The 24,781-nt window shown below is 32.0% G+C and overlaps 1 protein-coding gene across 28 annotated transcripts in view; it reads left to right on the plus strand.

The window, feature by feature from the left end:
* The window catches only part of LOC127711900 (choline transporter-like protein 1), a 60,995-nt gene that overhangs the window by 24,209 nt on the left and 12,005 nt on the right, over window positions 1-24,781 (plus strand). For 4 of the 28 annotated variants that reach the window (XM_052218059.1, XM_052218093.1, XM_052218073.1 and 1 more), the window contains 8 exons: window positions 9,956-10,004; window positions 12,194-12,295; window positions 14,353-14,501; window positions 17,208-17,420; window positions 21,160-21,323; window positions 22,303-22,392; window positions 23,061-23,206; window positions 23,785-23,971. In XM_052218059.1, coding sequence (XP_052074019.1) covers window positions 9,972-10,004; window positions 12,194-12,295; window positions 14,353-14,501; window positions 17,208-17,420; window positions 21,160-21,323; window positions 22,303-22,392; window positions 23,061-23,206; window positions 23,785-23,971 — 1,084 coding nt within the window. In that variant the 5' untranslated portion in view covers window positions 9,956-9,971. The other 24 variants (XM_052218081.1, XM_052218087.1, XM_052218127.1 and 21 more) reach the window with 24 other exon arrangements.

Consider the following 24,781-nt stretch of genomic DNA (forward strand, 5'->3'; position numbering starts at 1 on the left):
GATTAACATTCACCATGTATATGTACTGAGGTTTATTTTACAGTTATTTTATGATTCATTGCAGCTAATTGTCACAAGCAGTGAGCATACCATGATATTACATATTGTTATGAATATTTGGTAAAAACATTAAATATTGTAACTATTTATATTTCTGCATAGCAATACAAAATGTCTTCCACTCACGGAAAACACAAATTGCTCCCGGAGGAGTTCATTTAGCATTGGAATCATACGCTTGTTAATTTGTCCTCTGCCGACTTGAGTAGAAAAGTAAATTGCAGTTTCTGGTTTTGAGAGCACTTCAATATTTTATTGCCATCAGAATGTGAAAAGAAATATCGAGCTAGAGTTGTGTTTTGCAGTACAATGTGCCATTCTTTGAAGATTATTAAAGCCAGATAATTCTAATGAAATATCAATAATTGAATGAGATTTGTATATCTATGTAGAAAGAAACATTTACAGGTGAGTTAGCTTCTTTATATTCTTAATGAGATCCAAATAGTTTATTGGAAATGAAAAAAAAATATATACATTGAATTTCTCCAAAAGACTTCAGTACAACTGCATAGATACTGTAAATTCAAAAATTATTGCGAGCTTTTTATTAATGGGAATAATGCGACTGTGTAAAAGTATCGCAATAAAAAGAAATCGCATTCTGATATCTAATACATATGTCAGTATGCAAATTTTCTAAAATCACAATAATTAATCTCGCATGTTTGTCATTCTTCAAAAATCGCAATAATAAATGCACGCAATAATTTCTGATTTTACAGTACGAACAACTTTATACAAAATTGTAAGTTGTTGAAAGAAAAAAATTTTATATCAGTACTCACTGTACAAAAATTTTGTGTTTTTTTAAAGAGATTTAACTCTTTATTTAGAACCCTAGGAGCCTGTGAGTAAGTGGTAAAAATGTAAAAGGTCTGTATCTGTTTCTACTCTTTGTGGAACTTGCATTTGAACCTTTGAAATATTCAGGTTGTGGTTGTGGACATTTTATTGAAACAAGGAAATCACATTATTTCATATGAAAATTCAGAATTGTGCAAAAATGAGCTCAACAGTTCAAGATTGTATGTAATGCAATGGATGTTTTTTCAATTCTAAGGATTCAACAGACTTTGTAGAGAAAATTTGGATCATAAGAAAATAGGCTCCAGACTAACGGAATGAATCTCTTTTATGTATGATCATATCTACTTAAACACTTGATAGGGCTTACATTTGGTTCTTGCCAGCAGTGAACTAGTTGGTGTGTTTAGTCTTGGTACTTGCCAGCAATGTATTAGTTGAGGTGTTCAGTCTTTGAACTAGCCATCAGTGTAAAAGTTGATGTGTTTAGTCTTGGTACTGGCCAGCAGTGTAATAGTTGATGTTTTCAAACTTGGTACTTATGAGCAGTGTAATTAGTTGATGTGTTCTTTTATGGTTCTGGCCAGCAGTGTAATAGTTGAGGTGTTCAGCCTTGGTACTTGCCAGCAGTAAAATAATTGATGTGTTCAGTCTTGGTACTTGTTAGCAGTGTAATAATTTAGGTGTTCAGTCTAAGTACTTGCCAGTAATGTATTAGTTGAGGTGTTCAGTCTTGGTTCTGTACAGCAGTGTTACAGTTCATGTGTTCAGTGTTTGGTACTGGCCATCAGTGTTACAGTTGCTGTTTATTCTTGGTGCTTGCCAACAATGTAATAGTTGATGTGTTCAGTCTTGGTACTTGCCAGCAGTGTAATAGTTGATGTATTCAGTATTGGTACTTGCCAGTATTGTAATAATTGATGTGTTCAATGTTTGCACTTACCATCAGTGAAATAATTGATGTGTTCAGGCTTTGTCTTTGTCAGCAATGTAATAATTGATGTTTTCAGTCTTGGTACTTATCAGCAGTGTAACATTAGTTGATGTTGTCAGTCTTGGTAGTTGCAAGCAGTGTAATATTTGATGTGCTCAGTCTTGGTACTTGCCAGTAGTTCAGTATCAAAACTTATTAGCTGTTTAATTAGATGATGTATTCATTGGTACTTGCCAGCAGTGTAATAGTTGATGTGTTCTGTTATGATTCTGGCCAGCAGTGTAATAGTTGATGTGTTCAGTCATGGTACTTGCCAGCAGTGTAATAATTGATGTGTTCTGTTATGATTCTGGCCAGCAGTGTAATAATTGATGTGTTCAGTCATGGTACTTGCCAGCAGTGTAAAAAGTAGTTGATTTGTTCAGTCTTGGTACTTGCCAGCAGTGTACTGGTTGATGTGTTCAGTCTTGGTACTTTCCAACAGTTTAATAGTCTATGTGTTCAGACTTGGTACTTGCCAGCAGTGTAACAGTTGATGTGTTCAGTATTTGAACTTGCCAGCAGTAAAATAATTGATGTGTTCAGTCTTGGTACTTGTCAATAGTGTAATAATTGATGTGTTTAGTCTTGGTTCTTGCCAGCAGTATTGTCTCGCTTGCGACAAAAGTCGCAGAATGCGAGACATAGGGATTACTATCCGACTAACGTTAACCATTGGTATAAAGCTGTATATTTCAGAAGGTAGAAAACCTGGAATGCGTCACATCTTGTATTCACATACCTTATGTTACGAAGTTTCCTTCTGTCATATGTTCATTGTCCTTGACCTTATTTTCATGGTTCAACGACTGCTTGAAAAGAAATTATAGTTTTTTGTCATGCGAATTTCTAACTTATTATGAGTAATAGGATAAATATATTTGGTATATGGGTTCGTTGCAATATTAACATGTTCGTCAGACAGGTTCTCATGGATCAGTGATCAAGGTTAAAATTACATGATAAGAATGTTTCTCAGATACTATATAAGCAGTAAGTCAACTTTATTTGGTGTATGGAATGATTGTAAGGGTTTCATATGACATAGACCTCATTTTTATGGTTCATTTGTCAATGTTAAGTTAATGTGCTTTGTTTTTCAAGTACTATAAGCAAAAGGTCAACTATATTTGGTGTATGGAATGGTTGTAAGATGAACATGATGGTCTAGCCAGTATTATCTGACCTTGACCTCATTTCCATGGTTTAATGGTCTATGTTAAGTTTTTGTGTTTTGGTCTGTGTTTCAAGTATTAATACCAATAGGTCACCTATATTTTGTGTATGGAATAATTGTAAGGATAACATGCCTATCTGACAGGAATGATCTGACCTTGAGCTCATTTTCATGGTTCATTGGCCAATGTTTAGTTTTTGTGTTTTGGTCTGTTTTTCAATTACCATCAGCAATAGGTCAACAATATTTTGTGTACAGAATAATTGAAAAGTTTACATGTCTATCTAACAGGTTTTATCTGACCTTGACTTCATTGTCATGGATCTTTAAAAATTTTAAGTTTATGTGATATTTGTATTAAAACCTTTATCTTTAAGATTTCAACATAAAATCAATGGTCAGTAAAGCAGGTGAGACATTCAGCATGTGTGCTCTTATACTTATTGATGTGTTCATTCTTGGTACTTGCCACCAGTGTAATAATTGATGTGTTTAGTCTTGGTACTTGTCAGCAGTAAAATAATTGATGTGTTCTGTCTTGGTACTTGCCAGTAGTGTATAATTTAAGTGTTTAGTCTTGCTACTTGACAGCATTAAAATAATTGATGTGTTCTGTCTTCTTACTTGCCAGTAGTGTATAATTTAAGTGTTTAGTCTTGCTACTTGACAGCATTAAAATAATTGATGTGTTCTGTCTTGGTACTTACCAGTAGTGTATTATTTAAGTGTTTAGTCTTGGTACTTGTCAGCAGTAAAATAATTGATGTGTTCTGTCTTGGTACTTGCCAGTAGTGTATAATTTAAGTGTTTAGTCTTGCTACTTGACAGCATTAAAATAATTGATGTGTTCTGTCTTCTTACTTGCCAGTAGTGTATGATTTAAGTGTTCAGTCTTGCTACTTGACAGCATTAAAATAATTGATGTGTTCTGTCTTGGTACTTACCAGTAGTGTATTATTTAAGTGTTTAGTCTTGGTACTTGTCAGCAGTAAAATAGTTGATGTGTTCTTTCTTGGTACTTGCTAGTAGTGTATTATTTAAGTGTTTAGTCTTGGTACTTGTCAGCAGTGTAATAATTGATATGTTCTGTCTTGGTACTTGCCTGAAGTGTAATAATTAATTTGTTTAGTCTTGGTTACACCAAACAAAACAGACATTATGCTAAATACACAGTAGTAAGAGAAACAAAAAAGATTTGCAGCTTTTTGGAAAGAATACTTGAAGATACATGTATTTCACAAATTTTCAATGAAAAATGTAACACTTCACATATATGTCAAATAGTGAACCAATTATTATCATTCTTGTAAAGTTGAAAATTATACAGTAATATATCAATATTTAATGTTATTTTGTCATATTATTTCTTCAGTTAACTAATACTTAACAGGTACAAGACAGTATTTATATTCAGGAGATTTAACAGTATTGCACTTGAAAGATTTGGGGCATCAAATTCTGTTCATGAATTGAGTTCACTGTCAGTTCACTTACAGAGCTAGTAAACAGACACTTGTAACCATCAAATCAAGCATGGGTGGTTGCCACCTAATACCCCTTATGACAAACTCCTAGGTAGAAGGAATATGGTTAATATAAAAATGTGAACTAATAAATGGAAGAATTTTAAATGCCACAGAAGAGAGTCATATACTAGTGCATGAAACAAAATTGTGGTTTAACAAACCACCTATAAAACACTCTCAAAGAGTTGTGACAAGGCTGTCTTTGTCATGCTGATATCGTGGACATTTAAATTCTCAAGTAACATCGGTCTTGGATGATACAAGTTGATAATATTGATATGGTTAAAAAAACAGGATTCAGAATTCATCAAGTACCATTAGCAGTTGTCAGAATGTTTCAGAATTATGTTCTGCTTAAATAGGAAATACTGACTACACTGAGTAAATTTTAACTGCACAATAATTGTTAAATGCAAAGAATTTGAAATTGAGGAATTGTAAAAGTGAAGTGGCCCCTTTTGTTTAATTAAGTAAAAGTTGTGAAGATATCCCCAATGATTAGACGTTTATATTCTGTAGAAGAATTCACTGCCAGAATCAATTACCTAATTGATATTCAAAATGAGAAATACTGAGCAATTTTGGTGACAAATTCAGAATGTTTATAACCTTTCTGGAGAAAAATATGGAGAAATTACTGAAGCTAATTGCATGGTTTCAGGAAATGTATTTGTTCTTTGTACTTTTGATCATAGTTGTCAATTTTTTTTGCTTGACAATCTTGATTAGTTTTGAACAGTAAGATTATTTGTTTTCAATGTTTTTATTTTGTTCGTCATGTAAGCTAATGGTAGAACAGAGTTATATGTTACTGTAACAGTTGTTTGGGTTTTTCTGTTGTAAGATTTAAAAAAAAAAAAGAAAATAAATCAATTTGGAAAAAAATGTAACAGATTGCTTTTAACTATATGCAGACACCTTTTATGAAATACAAGCTTTCAAAAGAAAAGTAAAGTTGTCTCATTGGCAATCTTAACACATCTCCTTATTTTTATAAATAAAGATAATGAGGTCATATTGGACTATGTCCTTTTATAGTATAAATGGTCAGTCGTGTTTTTACACATCCATCCGTACTGGTATGATACTCTGTTTGGCTTATCTTTAATACAGGATCTGTCAGACTTTGACATTCTAGATCTGCCATTTATCTCAAACAAGAATGATTTAATATATCATACAGAACACAATAATTGATGCAATTTTGCCCTCAGCATTTGATTTCATGTGAAATTATAGTTGAAAATCAATACTGAAATCTTCTGTAAAATCATATAATTTCTTCTATGTTCCTCTTCAAGACATCAAAATAATTTATGTTTTATATTTTCTTGCTCTACAGATTTGATTTGTTTGACTTGATTAGTGTAAAAGATTCTGACAATTCCTAATTACTTCATTTGGTGAGAAAAATGATGGTTTTTACAATGGATTACATGCCCCTAAGAATACTGAATCGGTAATGGAATTATGCTGCAATGCAATCAGACAATCAGTATAGCTATCATCAAGAGAAAATTCAATTCTTACACTCTAGTAGAGATTGAATTTGGCAAGGAGTTCTATGATTTATGAATTGATATATGGAACAAGTCATGTATCTCAATCATGGCAATAAATAGGAAATGGTTTTGGCTTTGTGGATGTACAATAGGTACTTGACATGATGTCTATAGTGACTGATTAGAATTCTAGATCAGGACCAAATATACTTGTCGTCAACAATTTCTCATTCACTTAAAATGGCAAAAGGTTTAAGAACAAAACATTGTTATTGAGAGTGAAATTCTTTATGCCATTACGGTTGAATAGCATTGTAATATTACATTGTCGTCCAAAGAAATTCTTTATGCCATTACGGTTGAATAGCATTGTAATATTACATTGTCGTCCAAAGAAAGTCTTTATGCCATTACAGTTGAATGGCGTTGTAACATTCATTGTCCAAAGAAATTCTTCTTTCACTTATAAGTTTGAAGGCTTGTTAATTAACTGATTTTTGCAAAGTTCACCAAATTTACATAAATCTTGAAGGTTGTGAAAGATTAAATTTACCAAGTTTGAAGCAGTTTACCAAGTAATTTTCATGAGAGATTAGTTTTAGATTCTTCTGTCAAGGGTAGAAAATCATTAATGCTGTATATATGAATAATTCAGATCTGCTTTAACAAAAAAAATGAAAATTAAGTTATACAAACAATTATCAAAGAAATAAGGAAAATTCTAAAGAATAGAAATGGTGTCAAAAGCATGGAATTTATTCCTTGATTCTGTTTTACTGAAATTATATCTAAATATTATTAAGAAAAAAATATTGATGGAGTGTCATAAAGCACTATTTTATTTTTATTTCATATAGAAGTATTGATATAGTCAGACATTCAGCCATCATTATTTTTGTAACTTTAGTAATTTTATTATTAACTTGTGCTATAATTTTTTACCATCATAAGAAGATTCCCCACAAAAAAAAATAGCCTTTTGTTATCATGCTTACTGTTCTTGTACAATATGGAGTTTCTTGTTATTGACAGATTTTTGTCTATGACCTTTGTAAAACCTATTTTTATCAATTGTCCGTTGAACTTTGAGATTTTATTCAAAGACAATTTTTGTATAATTATTGACTAAGTCTAATTTTGATATTTGGTTTACTGTTTGGAATTTTCGTTCAAAATATTGATGTTTAACACTTGATGGTTCATCCAGATTCAAGAGGACTTAATTTTCTCAATATTCCAAACCATTATCTTTGCTTTGATTTAAACCCACCTTAATACCTATTTTCCAATGAAATTTTCTCTGGTTTTATATAAAGAACTTGCAGTAAATCTTGATCATATTGTAACATATAGTGATATTACAGTTCATCTGGATCATATTACATACAGTGAACTAACATTCTAAGTAGACCCTCTTTCTTACATTTACAAAAAACTTATTGTATCATGCAAAACAAACTATGTTGATTTTCTTGCTCATATAAAGTCATTAACAAATCAGCTAGGGCCTTTTTATATTTATAAAGCTTTATGCAAATTTCAGTGACAATCCATTTGGGATCTGATGTTGCGTTGCTTCTTTAGCAACCCGTCTGGAGCCTCATTTTTTACTGTTCATTGAACTTTTGATGTTTGCTTCATTGGCAGCCCAGAACCATTCTATAGTAGTAATCTGATGGATAAGACTTTTGCATGAAACCATTCTTCTTTTTATGGCAGTAATACATACAACTTCCTTCAGATGGAATCCAGTTCTGATGTTGATTGAATTTTCATCCTTGCTTCACTGACAGTCCAGAACTATTTTGCATGTTTATCAGATGTTTAAGTCTTTGAGACAAGTTAAAAATCAATTGAAAGCAAGCTGAGGATAGGTGTTGTAAATCACTTACTCTCAGACACTGGTGAATCGATTGAAATTATTTTTGTATCTTTTGTTAGACCAGATTTAGCATTATTTTGTATATTCTTTCCTTTAGAGTACAGCTTTTATTGAATTGTTGTACGATTACATCAGCGACTTTCCAGACTGACATATATAGTTTCACACTGTTCTTTAGTTACTGGCTTGTCTGTTTCAACTTTTTTTGGGTACAGCTTTTATTGAAATGTTGTAAGAAGTACATATATATATGAAAACTTATACTGCATGTATTTAATTTTTTTAATCTTTTTTTATCATTTTTTTTTACACTGACTTAAATCATATCTATGAATGTATTAAAAAAATGATACATTTGGTCGTGTGAACAAATGAATGAATTAATTGTGTAACAAAGAAATGTCAATTGGTCATTATTTTAAAATGTAAATAAATTGTACCTTTTCAAATGTTTGCCATCCTAGGACACCTGAGTTTCTTCTCAATTAAAACAGTTTCATCATTAATTTCAATATAAAATTTAACATATGGATCCTGCATGGGACAATTACCGTAGTACATTACAAATTGGTATATTACAAAAGTTTCAATAATTTTGATTGGCATTCAACAATCCTGAGACATTTTACAAAATAATATTTAATATTTTAATAAAATGCTACATCTATGCATGTGCTCTCCATGACAATATTACAACACTGCACTGAAAACAGACAAAAATCTTGATTTAACTAGAAATTTCATGGTGATGGCATAAAAAAGTCACTAAATATAAGAATTGAATACTTCTTTCTTGTAACTTTATAGGATTGTATAAGCATTGATCCTGTTTAGACACAGGATCTGAACTTTAGTCAGAATGGTCCATTTCAGAATTATGCCTGTTGACTATTGAACATTTGATCAATCAAAACAATTCTATTCTATTATGTTTTAACAGCTAAATCATATTAAACTATATATATATATATGTCAGAAAAACACACAAGAAAACCTATTAAAAGAGGACATTTAACCCTATGGGAAAAAATACTACAGGAATGATATCAAGTCTTTTGTTGTTTACTTATACTTAATAGTGATTTTATTGCTGTTCTTCATCATATAGGTGAATATTCAGATGTCAAGTATGTGTTTTCTTAGTTCTACTAAGACTGTGGGATGACATTCTGCCTCATTATTTTTGTTTTTTATTTCTCAGACCATTCTAAAATTGTTTATTATACATTAAACATCACAAAGTTCTACATAAAAGAATCCTGAAATCCAATACAAACAAAGTAGGACTACACTGATTTTGAATGAGAAAAATATGGATATATCCCAATATACATAAACCATCTCATTTTCCTTATGTTTGGGAGAAATAAGCCTGGATTTTTAGCATTATTTGGAATATTTTCTTTCAACTATAAAATCAACCAGAATTACTCTGGCACCAATGGGAATGTCCTGTTTTTTTAGCTGTGAAAGAGGATACAATACCCTATGTGCATAGTATCCCTGCCAAGTATGAATTACCAACACAATCAAATAGGGACAGCATTTTACAGTCCCTATTTGATTGTGTTGGTATGAGGGAGAGCATATATTGAATAAGGAAAACATGCTGAAATAATAAAAAATTATTGAAAATTACTGTAACACATAAAATAATAAATGAGGTCTATATTCTCAGCACCTGTTATTCCAATTGCTTTATAAAGCAGATATTGATAAAGTCATCCAGATATGTTAACTAGTAAAATCTAGACAATCTCTTAAAAGAAAGTTGCCTTAGAATACACAACCTCCCACACTCAAAGTTAAAAGAGCATACACTACCACAAGACATGAGGTTTCTGAATAGACATGATAATTCAGATATTGTTTTCCATTGGCAGAAGTAAAAAGATTACCTGAGTTTGAGTGGGAAATATCTTGTTAACCAGTGTACTCTAAGGTAAATAATTTGTTACATACCTTGAAATAGGTGAATTAATTGGGTTGAAATATATATCAATATAACCTTTTTTCTTTTATTTTCAGATTATAAGAAGTAATTATGTGTGCTGGTGATTGCTGTTGTTGTGATCAGGTAAATATAAAAAATAAATAGATATTTTTATATTTGTTACTTCAAAATTGCTTGTTTTTTTATTTTCTGTCTGTTACCCTGAAATTTCATTAGACTAATTACTAATAAAACAGTCATCTATTATTTGCCTTAGTCTTAACTTTTGCCTGTGAATTTAATAAAATCTTTTTAATCAGAATTTAGTTAAAATTATATAGAAAACAAGAGCATTTTTTTTATTTCCCTTATTGTATTCAGTGATATTGTTAATTGTATTATGGTATGGGAAAGATACAATTTTATTTAAAAGTTCCTTTGCAGAATTTGAGTTGTTCAAAGACTTTAAAATTGAAATCGGCATTAGAATAAGATTGCATGCATGTGACCACTCACAAGAGACCAACTTTTCTAGAAAGATGATTCCAAGTAACTTAACCCTCTAAGGCGAGGTCACAAAATATATTGTCACATTATTGCGTAGACACTTGGTACATTTAAGAAATTAAAAATCAATAAAAGTTTTGTTTGTTTTATCATGTTTACAAAAATTTACCTTCGGTTCCCAAGTTTAGGCAGATATCAGCTACTATAAGAAAAACAGCACTTTTTTTTGAAAAAGTAAACAATTTTTATACTTGCAAAACCTAAGTTCTAAATTTGAATTTTGTCTACAGTAAATTATGTCTTAATGCTATCCCCTATTGATTATAGAAGAAACAAATTACTGAGATTGTATCAGAAGAAAACACATTGAAGATCAAAAAGCTATTTTCTGTGAGCATGAGCATAAGCTAGATAAATGATTCAATTTAACAAGGTTTAAATGCTTCAGATTTCATCATAAATTGCTGTCAGCATGAAATCCCATAATGCAATGTTCTAGATATCTTACTTCGATTTCTTTATTAAACCAGTTTAGATAACTAAATAATTATGATTGATATTAAGTCAGTGGTAAAATCAATTGGATCTTAAAAGAAACATGCTTTATGCAATTATTTCAAAGAATAATTTTGCCTGATTGAAGATTTTGATTGGTTACATATTGACATTGTGATTTCAGAAGATTTTTTTTCTCTAATATTTGCTTGGGTAAATTGTAGGCGATTATAGCAAGAAGAAACAATTGAATAATTACAGGAAAACAAGTATTTAAATTCTGGAATTAACTGAAATATTAATGCATTTTATTGATTATAGAATTACATTTTTTAATAGCATGACAGGAAAATAAAGTTTTCCTTATGTTTCTGTTTGAGGTTGTCTCATAAAGAAGTAGGGAAACAGTCCCAGTACAAGTTAAACATTTGTCTTTCTCTCAACTTTGTTTGTACAAGGCAGGTAAATTGTGTATCCTGATTAAGATTGGTGGCTCTTAGGTTTTATAAAAATGATTTATTTGAAAAATATGACAGGTATCCTTTATTTTATTTGAAAACTTTAAGTAAAAAAGTTTTTCAAGTATTCAATCAAAATGTAATATGTAAAGCATTGATGATATGATTAAATTTTAAACCCTGGGCAGACCTGTTAGACATTTTTAAACCCTGGGCAGACCTAATGTCTGACCCAGAAATATAAAAATAAAAAGTTGCAGTATGATTGCCAATGTGACAACTTTCAACCAAAAGACCATAGAACCGGAATATTTTTCAACATCAGTGAATAATTACTCTATTAAAGGCAATTGATTATTTATTGACAATTATCCAGTGGCAAATGTTTCAAAAATATTTAGCACAAGAAAAGGTAAAGATTAAGTGATGATAAATTTAAGGTGCAAAGAAATAAAAATATTTGAATTTTTTACCCCATTATGTCAATAGGAAGTTATTGATTTTTTTCTACAACCTGTCTGTTGAGGACATAAGTTAATAGATCAAATCAGTAATTGTTTCAGTCCTCCAGGTCAAGAAATAGGACGAAAAAATTGTCAAAATTGATGCTATTCGCACCAGATGAACAATTTTAAGGCAGCATTCTGCTAAACCACCTCCACCTTCCCATCCCACCCTGTAATCTCATATCTTAGCTTTATTGTCATCAATAAACATCAGTAGCAGGGTATTTCTCATTTGCATATTATTTGCATATTTTTGCAAATAAATGAAATAAAACATTTTCGGAAAACAATTCAGCGTGGCGAGAGTAGAACTTTACAACACAACTTTAATGAATACTAAAAGAGATTGTAAATTTTCTGTTTGTAGCAAGATTCATCTGAGAAGGCTCGGCTGACAAATCCTGTAGAAAACAGAGGATGTACGGACATACCTGTACTACTTATATTTGTCCTCTTCTGGGCAGGAATGGTAAGTTCAAATAGATTAAAAGATGTGTTTACTGAGATTCATCTCATTCTGCTTAAAAAATTTTTGCAGACAATCTTTAATTTCCTATCTGACATTCATATAGGATAAAGCATTCTTTTTCAGGAGTTTTTTTTATATGTAAACTGGCTGTTTGCACTACTAAACTGAATAAATGCTCAATGGGTTTTTATGCCCCAGCCGTGGCGGATGGGGCATTAAGTTTTACCCTTGTCCGTCTGTACGTCCATACGTCCCGAAATTGGTTTCTGTTTGCCTCAACCAAATGTAATAAACTTATACACAATGCTTATTACCACAAAACACAGATTAAATTTGAATTTTGGTGGCGTCACTTTTATTTTTCTAGAGTAATGCCCCTTTCCAAATGGAAAAATTGCTGATTTTTTTCGTTTCCATTCTGTAATTTAAGTTTGCCTCAACCAAATGTTATGAATCTTATACACAATGCTTATTACCACTAAACACAGATCAATTAGAAATTTGGTGGCGTCACTTTTACCGTTCTAGAGTTATGCCCCTTTACAAATGGAAAAATTGCTGAATTTTTTCGTTTCCGTTCTCTTACTTAAGTTTGCCTCAACCAAATGTTATGAAACTTATACACAATGCTTATTACCACAAAACTCAGAGCAAGTACAAATTTGGGTAGTGACACTTTTACCGTTCTTGAGTTATGTCCCTTTATAACGTTATATGCAAGCAGGGGCATCATATGTGTCCCATTGACACATTCCCCATTTATTCATTATTTAATGTTTTAAAGAAAAAAAATTTTCATACATCAATTGAATTCTTAAAAAACAATTTAATTAAGCCTGATAATTCCCATTGAATATATAGTTAAGCCATTTAAAAAAAGTCTTCACTAGTATTTAAAGGTTAGGAATCTGGTTTCAGAAGTCTCACTTTCCTTTCAAAATTCACATTTGTAATCTAATGAAAATGACATTTGGAGAAAAAAATGACCTTTAAATGCAAACAAATCTTAATATGATAAACCTAATGGAAATTCTTTAGCATTGCCAAATTTTGGTTTATTGTTTTCTTCAAATGTAGTGTCATTGACCAGGCACCATATTTGTTTCATTGGATACACCTGAACAAGAATTTCTCTGTGTGTAAGCTTTCATCTAAAAGTTGTTTTGACCAATGAAATATCAGCTTTTAGTTAAATAAAAGATAAGAATTACCAGCTAATGGAATGTGTAAATAGGGAAAGCGTTAGACAAGTAGTCAGATTGAAAAGGACTCTGTCAATATAAAAGACTACTTATACATTCAGTGGCTACATGCATTAGTTGTGTCATGTGGATATATCTACATAAAGCATAAAATTTCTTTCTCTTTCTGAAAGCTTCAGCACAAACTAGTTATCAAGTTATTTTCATTTAGATATATTGAAATCAGAAAATGGTCAGAATATGATATTTTCAGCAATGCTTTGATTTACTACATGTATTTTATCAGTTGAGCTTAAAAAACTGAGGCCTCATTATCATTACCATCCTACGGTAAGCTCCTATAATAAGAGTGGCTATCATGAGAGCCTTTTCTATCCATCAGTAAGATTGTTGTTGAGGGGTGTCTGTTTGGCTATGTGGTATAAATAAATTCATGTACTAAGTAATGTACAATGTAACAAGGGGACATTAAATCCAAGGTGTGAGTATTGAGAGTGTTACACTCTGTATGTTAAAAACCCAGAGCAATAGCTCTTCATTTGGGTTCACAGGTGACACATAAGCCAAAATTCTGACCCTACAATTTACACCCTGATGTATAGTGGCAGTCAAAACTATTGCTCCTTCACTAGGTGTACCAACTGTTCCGATCCTGTGAGTTTATATTTGTATTGCTAATTTGGTGTCATCTGAAATATGTTAAATATTTGCCACTGGACATTTAGCAACCAACAATCAATCAATTAGTTGAAGCTTTTTCCAGTATAAACTATTACACTGACAACCTATGAATCGAAAAGACATTAAGTGGAACATAGTTTAAAAGACCAATTATTTAAAAATAAATGTTTTCAGATATACATAGCAGCATTTTCTGTGTCACATGGAGATGCCTTTAGATTGGTGTATGGCTATGATAGTTTTGGAAACACATGTGATGAAGATAATGCAGACAAGATGATGGAAAATGTCTCATTGACTGGGCTCAACCATAAAGGGAAACCGTAAGTATCAACAAATCCTAATGTCTCATTGACTGGGCTCAACCATAAAGGGAAACCATAAGTATCAACAAATCCTAATGTCTCATTGACTGGGCTCAACCATAAAGGGAAACCATAAGTATCAACAAATCCTAATGTCTCATTGACTGGGCTCAACCATAAAGGGAAACCATAAGTATCAACAAATCCTAATGTCTGTTGACTGGGCTCAACCATAAAGGGAAACTGTAAGTATCAACAAATCCTAATGTCTCATTGACTTGGCTCAACCATAAAGGGAAACCGTAAGTATCAACAAATCCTAATGTCTCATTGACTTGGCTCAACCATAAAGGGAAACCGTTAGTATCAACAAATCCTAATGTCTCATTGACTTGGCTCAACCATAAAGGGAAACCGTAAGTATCAACAAATCCTAATGGCTGTTGACTTGGCTCAACCATAAAGGGAAACCGTAAGTATCAACAAATCCTAATGTCTCATTGACTTGGCTCAACCATAAAGGGAAACCGTAAGTATCAACAAATCCTAATGTCTCATTGACTTGGCTCAACCATAAAGGGAAACCGTTAGTATCAACAAATCCTAATGTCTCATTGACTTGGCTCAACCATAAAGGGAAACCGTAAGTATCAACAAATCCTAATGGCTGTTGACTTGGCTCAACCATAAAGGGAAACCGTTAGTATCAACAAATCCTAATGGCTGTTGACTTGCTCAACCATAAAGGGAAATCATAAGTATCAACAAATCCTAATGTCTGTTGACTTGCTCAACCATAAAGGGAAACCGTAAGTATCAACAAATCCTAATGTCTCATTGACTGGGCTCAACCATAAAGGGAAACCGTAAGTATCAACAAATCCTAATGTCTCATTGACTGGGCTCAACCATAAAGGGAAACCATAAGTATCAACAAATTCTAATGTCTCATTGACTGGGCTCAACCATAAAGGGAAACCGTAAGTATCAACAAATCCTAATGTCTCATTGACTTGGCTCAACCATAAAGGGAAACCATAAGTATCAACAAATTCTAATGTCTCATTGACTGGGCTCAACCATAAAGGGAAACAATACGTATCAACAAATCCTAATGTCTCATTGACTGGGCTCAACCATAAAGGGAAACCATAAGTATCAACAAATCCTAATGTCTCATTGACTGGGCTCAACCATAAAGGGAAACCATAAGTATCAACAAATCCTAATGTCTCATTGACTTGGCTCAACCATAAATGAAAACCATAGGTATCAACAATTCAAATACTTCATTTTCTGAGCTCAATCGTAAAGGTAAACCATAAAGGGAAACTGTAAGTATCAACAAATCCTAATGTCTCATTGACTTGGCTCAACCATAAAGGGAAACCGTAAGTATCAACAAATCCTAATGTCTCATTGACTTGGCTCAACCATAAAGGGAAACCGTTAGTATCAACAAATCCTAATGTCTCATTGACTTGGCTCAACCATAAAGGGAAACCGTAAGTATCAACAAATCCTAATGGCTGTTGACTTGGCTCAACCATAAAGGGAAACCGTAAGTATCAACAAATCCTAATGTCTCATTGACTTGGCTCAACCATAAAGGGAAACCGTAAGTATCAACAAATCCTAATGTCTCATTGACTTGGCTCAACCATAAAGGGAAACCGTTAGTATCAACAAATCCTAATGTCTCATTGACTTGGCTCAACCATAAAGGGAAACCGTAAGTATCAACAAATCCTAATGGCTGTTGACTTGGCTCAACCATAAAGGGAAACCGTTAGTATCAACAAATCCTAATGGCTGTTGACTTGCTCAACCATAAAGGGAAATCATAAGTATCAACAAATCCTAATGTCTGTTGACTTGCTCAACCATAAAGGGAAACCGTAAGTATCAACAAATCCTAATGTCTCATTGACTGGGCTCAACCATAAAGGGAAACCGTAAGTATCAACAAATCCTAATGTCTCATTGACTGGGCTCAACCATAAAGGGAAACCATAAGTATCAACAAATTCTAATGTCTCATTGACTGGGCTCAACCATAAAGGGAAACCGTAAGTATCAACAAATCCTAATGTCTCATTGACTTGGCTCAACCATAAAGGGAAACCATAAGTATCAACAAATTCTAATGTCTCATTGACTGGGCTCAACCATAAAGGGAAACAATACGTATCAACAAATCCTAATGTCTCATTGACTGGGCTCAACCATAAAGGGAAACCATAAGTATCAACAAATCCTAATGTCTCATTGACTGGGCTCAACCATAAAGGGAAACCATAAGTATCAACAAATCCTAATGTCTCATTGACTTGGCTCAACCATAAATGAAAACCATAGGTATCAACAATTCAAATACTTCATTTTCTGAGCTCAATCGTAAAGGTAAACCATAAGTTTCAACAATCTATAAATCATCATTTTCTTGGCTCAACCATAAAGGAAAAAATGAAAGTTTCAACAAATCCAAATATCTTATTGTCTGGGCTCTTATTAGGAGTAGATACTTCTTTCTTACAAATCAATTCCATCTACAACCTCAATGACAAAAAAAATGCCCTTTAAAATCGTTCTTATTTCTAAAACAAACTTATTTATTCTTAAAAATGAAATATTTATAGAATAGTTTATCTAAGAGTTCAAATATTGTAAAATATTCAACAAGTTACTGATTAATGCATGCATTCATGAATAATTTTTTTTCAGTTATGTTTTCTTCCTTGATATCAGAAAGCCGCTTGAGACAACGATGTTATGTGTAACTAAATGTCCAGATAAGGAACTTACAACTATACAGCAAGTACAGGAGTTTGCCATTAAAGAAGGTTCCAAGTTATGTCGTTATGATGTACCAATAGACAAAATTACAGATCCAGCAAATGCAGATAAATGTCCTCAAAACTTCCCTGTATGGGCAAGGTAATCACATTCATAGAGGAAAGATCATTTTATATACACAATTTTTATTGGGAAAGTATAAAATGCCCATCTTATAGAGATGGTTAGTGAAGGGGATTAGTTATAGTTTTAGGAAGTTAAGTGTTAACTAGATGATAGGCATTCAATATTAAGTTGTTACAAATTTTTTTATTTTATGATGCCATAGTGACAGAATTTGATAACCGCCTGGAAGAAAAGTTATGAAAATTGGGAAATAGTATAAAACTACTATTTGATAAAATGCTGTAGAAATGTTTGCCATGATAAAAAGAGAAATATTTGTATTTCATTTGAGTTGTGGCACCATAGATTGAGTTTGCAGGTTATGTTATTACTCTCTCAGAATGTCATTATGTGATTTTACTACAAACTATGAAGCATCAAATGGATAGTCACATTTTCACTGTTTTTCTTTAAAATAAGGATCGATTGATTATGTGTTTCTTATTACCACCTTATTAAGATAAGGAAGAATACACCTTCTTTTCATGTATTTATTTTAAAGCACACTGAACGCCATGTCAAATGAAAATACCAAAACCACTGTGGGGGGGTGGGGTGGGGTGGGTATATGTATGGGGTTAAACTGATGAATAGTCAATTTAATCCTTGTACCCTTTCAAGTGACAACAATAAAACTCGCTAAAAAATTAACCCAGAAAAACCACTACTTCTAATAATGCCACTAACAGAAAGATTAAAAAGATTAAAAAAAACACATATGCATGTAAGCAACTATAGGTCAACTGAAGGCCTACAATAATGAGTATAGTACTGGTAAGCTAAAATATCAATCAGTATACATCCAACAGATTTAGTGAACAGACATCATACACAACCTTAGAAAAACCTTGTGCAATGCCATATATAGATAGAACGTATCTAAATTTATCGTATCTATAAACCTATAAACAAAATCACCATAAAAATTAGGATGTGACATCCTGTTTGTTTTTCAGTTTACTTCAACAAATGATTGTTAAATGGCCTGTCTTCAACTTCAAAAAAGGATAGCTATCCAAAGGTACTTCACCTGGGTATAAATAAAGTGACACTAAGGTTGCCGTTATACTGATTTATCTATGTTATATTGTGATGAACCTGATTTGAATTTTTCAGCAAGCCTTTGATGAGTTATTGTGTACCAGGAAGCCTTGCTAAATTAATTGATAAAGGAAACTCTATCATAGCATATTTTAACAGTTTTGATCTTTTCAACAAACTTACGAGTGACTTAGCTAGAGCTTGGAGAGAAATTCTCCAGCTTTGTGTTCTAGCACTAGGTATAATTCTTTGTAATATTTATATATGTGTTATATTTTATAATGGAGAAAAAGCTATTACAGTTGACAAACTTCCAAGTATTTTAGAAAATGATGAAAAAAGTTAAAAGGTCACCAAAAAAAATAATTAAATTCTCATTTCATTACTTCCAATTACTATAGTTTCAGTTTCATGTTTTAATTGATATTTTCCAGTATTGAATGTGTTCCTACTGTGAACTAATTGTTTTTGGATACAACCTAAATAAAATAATTTTGGGGTAGAGGTACCAGCTTATTTTTGAGTAAAACTTTTTATTGGTAAAGGACAAGTTTTTAGCTCACCTGACCTGAAAGGTCAAGTGAGCTTTTCTCATCACTTTGCGTCCGTCGTCAGTCGTCCTGCGTCCGTCGTCCGTAAACTTTTACAAAAATCTTCTCCTCTGAAACTACTGGGCCAAATTTGACCAAACTTGGCCACAATCATCATTGGGGTATCTAGTTTAAAAAATGTGTCCGGTGACCCGGCCAACCAACCAAGATGGCCGCCATGGCTAAAAATAGAACATAGGGGTAAAATGTAGAATTTGGCTTATATCTCTGAAACCAAAGCATTTAGAGCAAATCTGACATGGGGTAAAATTGTTTATTAGGTCAAGATCTATCTGCCCTGAAATTTTCAGATGAATCGGACAACCCGTTGTTGGGTTGCTGCCCCTGAATTGGTAATTTTAAGGAAATTTTGCCGTTTTTGGTTATTATCTTGAATATTATTATAGATAGAGATAAACTGTAAACAGCAATAATGTTCAGCAAAGTAAGATCTACAAATAAGTCAACTTGACCAAAATGGTCAGTTGACCCCTTAAGGAGTTATTGCCCTTTATAGTCAGTTTTTAACCATTTTTCGTAAATTTTTGTAATCCTTTACAAAAATCTTCTCCTCTGAAACTACTAAGACAAATTTAACCAAACTTGTCCCCAATCGTCACTAGGGTATCTAGTTTAAAAAATGTGTCCGATGACCCCGCCCGCGAACCAAGATGGCCGACATGGCAAAAAATAATACATAGGGTAAAATGCAGTTTTTGGCTCATATCTCTGAAACCAAAGCATTTAGAGCAAATCTGATGAGGATAAAATTGTTCATTAGGTCAAGATCTATTTGCCCTGAAATTTTCAGACCAATCAGGCAACACGTTGTTGGGTTGCTGCCCCTGAATTGGTAATTTTAAGAAAATTTTGCCGTTTTTGGTTATTATCTTGAATATTATTATAGATAGAGATAAACTGTAAACTGCAATAATGTACAGCAAAGTTAGATCTACAAATAAGTCAACATGACCAAAATTGTCAATTGACCCCTTAAGGAGTTATTGCCCTTTACAGTCAATTTTTTACAATTTTCATAAATTTTGTAAATTTTTGTAAATTTTTACAATATATTTTCCACTGTTACTACCGGGCCAAGTTCATTATAGATAGAGATAATAGTAAGGAGAAAGAATGTTCAGTAAAGTAAGATCTACAAACACATCACCATCACCAAAACATAATTTTGTCATGAATCCATCTGTGTCCTTTGTTTAATATGCACGTAGACCAAGGTGAGCGACACAGGCTCTTTAGAGCCTCTAGTTTGTTTAAAAGGAAGTATTTTTTATGACTCAAAGTCTCATGATCTTTCATTTGATCTTATTAAAACTTAGTAGTGTTTTAATTTCATTTAATGTTTAGTTTAGTGGTTTCCATTACTGGAGAAATCAAAGTAAAAATTATTATTCATTGAATAATTATTAATCTCTTGTGTTAATGTTCATTGAATATTTATAAATCTCTTCTGTTAATGTTCAACTGTAATAGCTTTTCATTATATATGTGTTCTTTTTAAGCAAGTGGTATTAGGTCAGACCATATTAATATTTTCAAGGACAGATGTAGTCCTAACTAATTTTACACACAATTAACGAAATTACTAACCAACTGAACCAAATTAAAAACCAGATTTGAATATTATTTTTAGTAATATTCAAATGCTATTTTCAGAGTAAATTTTTCCAATTCCATAATGAAGTTGCTGTTTATTCAGATTCATAAAAGACTAACTTTTGGATTTATGTTTTTCATATCTTTATAAATTGTGAATTATGGTGTGACCTACATCATGTTTTATATTTTAGCACTCAATGTATTTATGCCTGAGTTTTGTTTCTTTCCTAGCATTTTCTTTGGTTCAGTTTGGTTTTTAGTTATATTATCAGCTGATTTTCCAGTACAGTAATTGAAATGTATTTTTGAAATAACAATCTTTCATGAACAAAATCTAACTAAATAGATAAATAAAAATTTATTTATTTAGTGATAAAACAAAATCAGATGATAATACAATAAATTGTATCGAAATTGAGTTGGAATGTGATTAATTTTGTAGCAAATTTCTTTTTTCCTATTTTCAGTGACGATTTGTTGTTTAGGTGTGTCCCCAGTAAACTTACTGTTTTGGGTGACAAACTGGCAGATCTTTTTGAATTTCTGAATAAAAGTGATACGTTCCAGAAAGCTCTCAGTGATCTTTATGCTTCGTGGAAAGAAATGATTCTTCTTTGTCTTCTGGCTTTAGGTAGGAATATATTTTTCATTGTGAGATCAATGTCATTCAAACATGTATTCCATTATTTTTGTCACATCCCAATTTCATTTGTGTCCATTGAACATAAATATTCTTTTTGCAGTCATTCAGCAGTTCTTTATGTTTTTTTCACTTTTCTCTATAACAATAAATATTTTCATCAATTGCAAACTCAAGCTTAACATAAAATAATAGCAAATCAAACAGGTATGCTTTATACCTAGAAGCTGTGAGTTATTGAGAAACTTGCCAGAAGTTGTTTATCAGTACTTCTGCAATTCCCTTTTGTTTCTGATTTGAAAAAGCACTGTGATCAGAAGATATATTGATAACAATAAGATATTTATCTAAAAGATGGAAGATTGCGATGACTATATGAAAGGATTATTTTTTGTATATTATTAACATCTATGGCAACAATATCGTTACTAACCAAACACATCTTTTGTTTTGTTCATGTGGTTTTGTTTTCATTTTTCTTTATTTTATGTATATAATAACATCAATAATACTATTATATTTTACTGTTTTGATTTAATGTACTGCTATGAGGAATAACATTCATTCAAAAAATTATTGATCTTAAACCCTCAGCTTAAGGATGTTTGCTACTCTGTTTTAAAATAACAAGCTTTTTAAAAGACTGTTATGAATTGATAGTACATGAATAAAGGAACTAAAAAAGCAGAAAAAAATGAAAGGTCTGTGTGCTTGTTTTCGAGATATAAGCCATTGAAAATTTGGCGGGAAATGATTCTCTCTAGAATTTTCATACATTTATCATAGGCACCTTTTTTTCTTTCAAAAACTATGAAAAAATAACAAGGATTTTATAAGATTTTCAAATATGGCTTTTCAAACTATATGTAATAAAATTATTGTATTCATCATGTTCATTGTAAATAAAACTGATAGAGACAGAATAACAGTTTGTGACACTTAATGTAACGAATCTTATTTTAATTTACAGTTTTTGCTGTAATAATGGTTTTACTGATCAGATTCATGGCTTCCATCATTGTATATGTCATCTTAGCTGTAGCTATAGTAGCCAGTTTAGGTAATTATATGTTGTTACGGTATGAATTGGGAGGAGGGTGTAGTACAGGGATACTGGTCCCCTGTCATTGTGTATATTATGCTGATTAAAGAGAGATGAAGTAGCCAGAAGTTGGGTTGTTGATTATTTTTAAATAACAATTGTGCCACTTCTATGGACAAAGTTTTTATTTCATTTATGATGTATCAGATTGATCTTACTAATGGAGTAGTGTGTGGGTATCATGCCCTATTCGGTCCCAAAGTTTAAGTCCAATTCAAGATGAAAACGATTTCCGTTGATGCATATAAACTGAACAATTTTTGCCCAGTTGCTGAATTGTCATTGCAGAGAAATAAAGGCAAGGTCTTGTGTATCTGACAGAAGTCCAGTTTTCTTTCTCCTAATCCTTTAAAATTTTACAACAGTTTTAAACCAATATAATTTACCTCACTGTTAATTCTGTTTTCAGATTTGTCATTTTGGAAGAAATGTGCCCTTTATGGTTTAAATAAGAGCGATAGGGTAGCATGCAAAAATGGTGCAGCTGTAATATATTGACTGTGCTAGACCCTCGTCGGTAGTTAAGGTTGTTAAACACCCTGTAGTAGTAGTGGTGCAGCTGTTTTTAACTAGAATTTAAAAATAAAAAACAAATTTGATAAATTTTAACTTTATATCTATTACAGCTGCTACTGGGTTCTTATGGTGGACATATGCAGATATAGTGAATGACCTGAATGATGATATAATGCACAAGATTCCACTTCTGGACATTGAAGTTAGGGCTAAAACAGCTTTCCTTGTTTACTCAATCATAGCCTCAATCTTAACAGTATGTACTTTATATATAATACTTAGTCCTAAGATATAGATGGTTAATGTTGAAACAGCAGACCAACATTGCTCCAGCTTCAATGATCTGTTAATGTGAATTTAAAGCTCAAGTTTTATTATTAATTCTAAAATAATTGTTCTTAGAGTACTATAAAATTGAGAATGGAAATGGGGAATGTGTCAAAGAGACAACAACCCGACCATAGAGCAGACAACAGCCGAAGGCCACCAATGGGTCTTCAATGAAGCGAGAAACTCTGCACCCGGAGGCGTCCTTCAGCTGGCCCCTAAACAAATATGTATACTAGTTCAGAGATAATGGACGTCATACTAAACTCCAAATTATACACAAGAAACTAAAATTAAAAATGATACAAGACTAACAAAGGCCAGAGGCTCCTGACTTGGGACAGGCTGTTTACTGTTTACTTTGTGACTTTCCCGTGATTTTTTTTTTTACTTCGATAAGCTGTTATTTCTGATATTTTATTGATTGATCTACAAAACAATGAACAAAATTGTTCCAATCATTTGCCAATAAGTTATGAAGTTATTTATATAATGTTAATTTTTCAGGTTATCCTTCTTTTAATAATCTTAGTAATGAGGAAGAGAGTTGGTTTGGTTGTAGCATTGTTCTATGAAGCAGGAGATTGTTTGTCCACTGTACCATTACTACTAGTACAGCCATTGTGGACATTTTTACTTCTAATGGCATTCTTCTTCTACTGGGTTATTATACTGGCATATCTATCAACATCAGGTTAGTTGGCTATTTTAACTGATATTAAATGTAATAGTTGTATGCACCTAGATCATACTTTCAGACTTGAATTTTAAAAAAAAGTGGTAAAGCTTTTGTCATTTTCAACCTTGTAAATTTTTAGAATGAACTAAAATATATTGACTGTGTTTTGCCATGAGCAATCAAAACCTATTTTTCATTTAGATTCTCATCATATAAAAATAAGATGTGGTATGATTGCCAATGCGACAACTCTCCACAAGCGACAAAATGACATAGAAATTAACAACTATAGGTCACTGTACGGCCTTCAATAATGAGCAAAACCCATACCGCATAGTAGCTATAAAAAACCCCAAAATGACAAATGTAAAACAATTCAAATGAGAAAACTAATGGCCTGATTTATGTACAAAATAATGAACGAAAACCAAATATGATATACAGCAACAAACGACAACCACTGAATTACAGGCTCCTGACTTGGGACAGGCACATACAGAATGTGACAGAATGCCATCAGTCCATTATCTGCCAGTCACTATCATTTAGGAGTAGTTTGAAATTTATCCCTTTGAAGAAATTAGACCCCACTTATTTTCTTTGCAAAACTTTCAAAAAAGGTGGCACATGTACTATCAGACAAATCAATGTTTTAATAAAGATTTGAGTTTGAAGGACAAGGAGGTAAACCACTAAAGGGCACTTTAAGACCTTCAACAACGAGCAAAAGACATATCCTATAGTAAGCTATAAAAGGCCTCCTCATGACGAAATGTAAAACAATTCAAAAGAGAAAACCAACAACCTGATGAATGCTAAAAGCAA

The sequence above is a fragment of the Mytilus californianus genome, unplaced genomic scaffold (genome assembly GCF_021869535.1).
Source record: "Mytilus californianus isolate M0D057914Y unplaced genomic scaffold, xbMytCali1.0.p SCAF_1, whole genome shotgun sequence".
In the NCBI taxonomy this organism is placed as follows: Eukaryota; Metazoa; Mollusca; class Bivalvia; order Mytilida; family Mytilidae; genus Mytilus; species Mytilus californianus.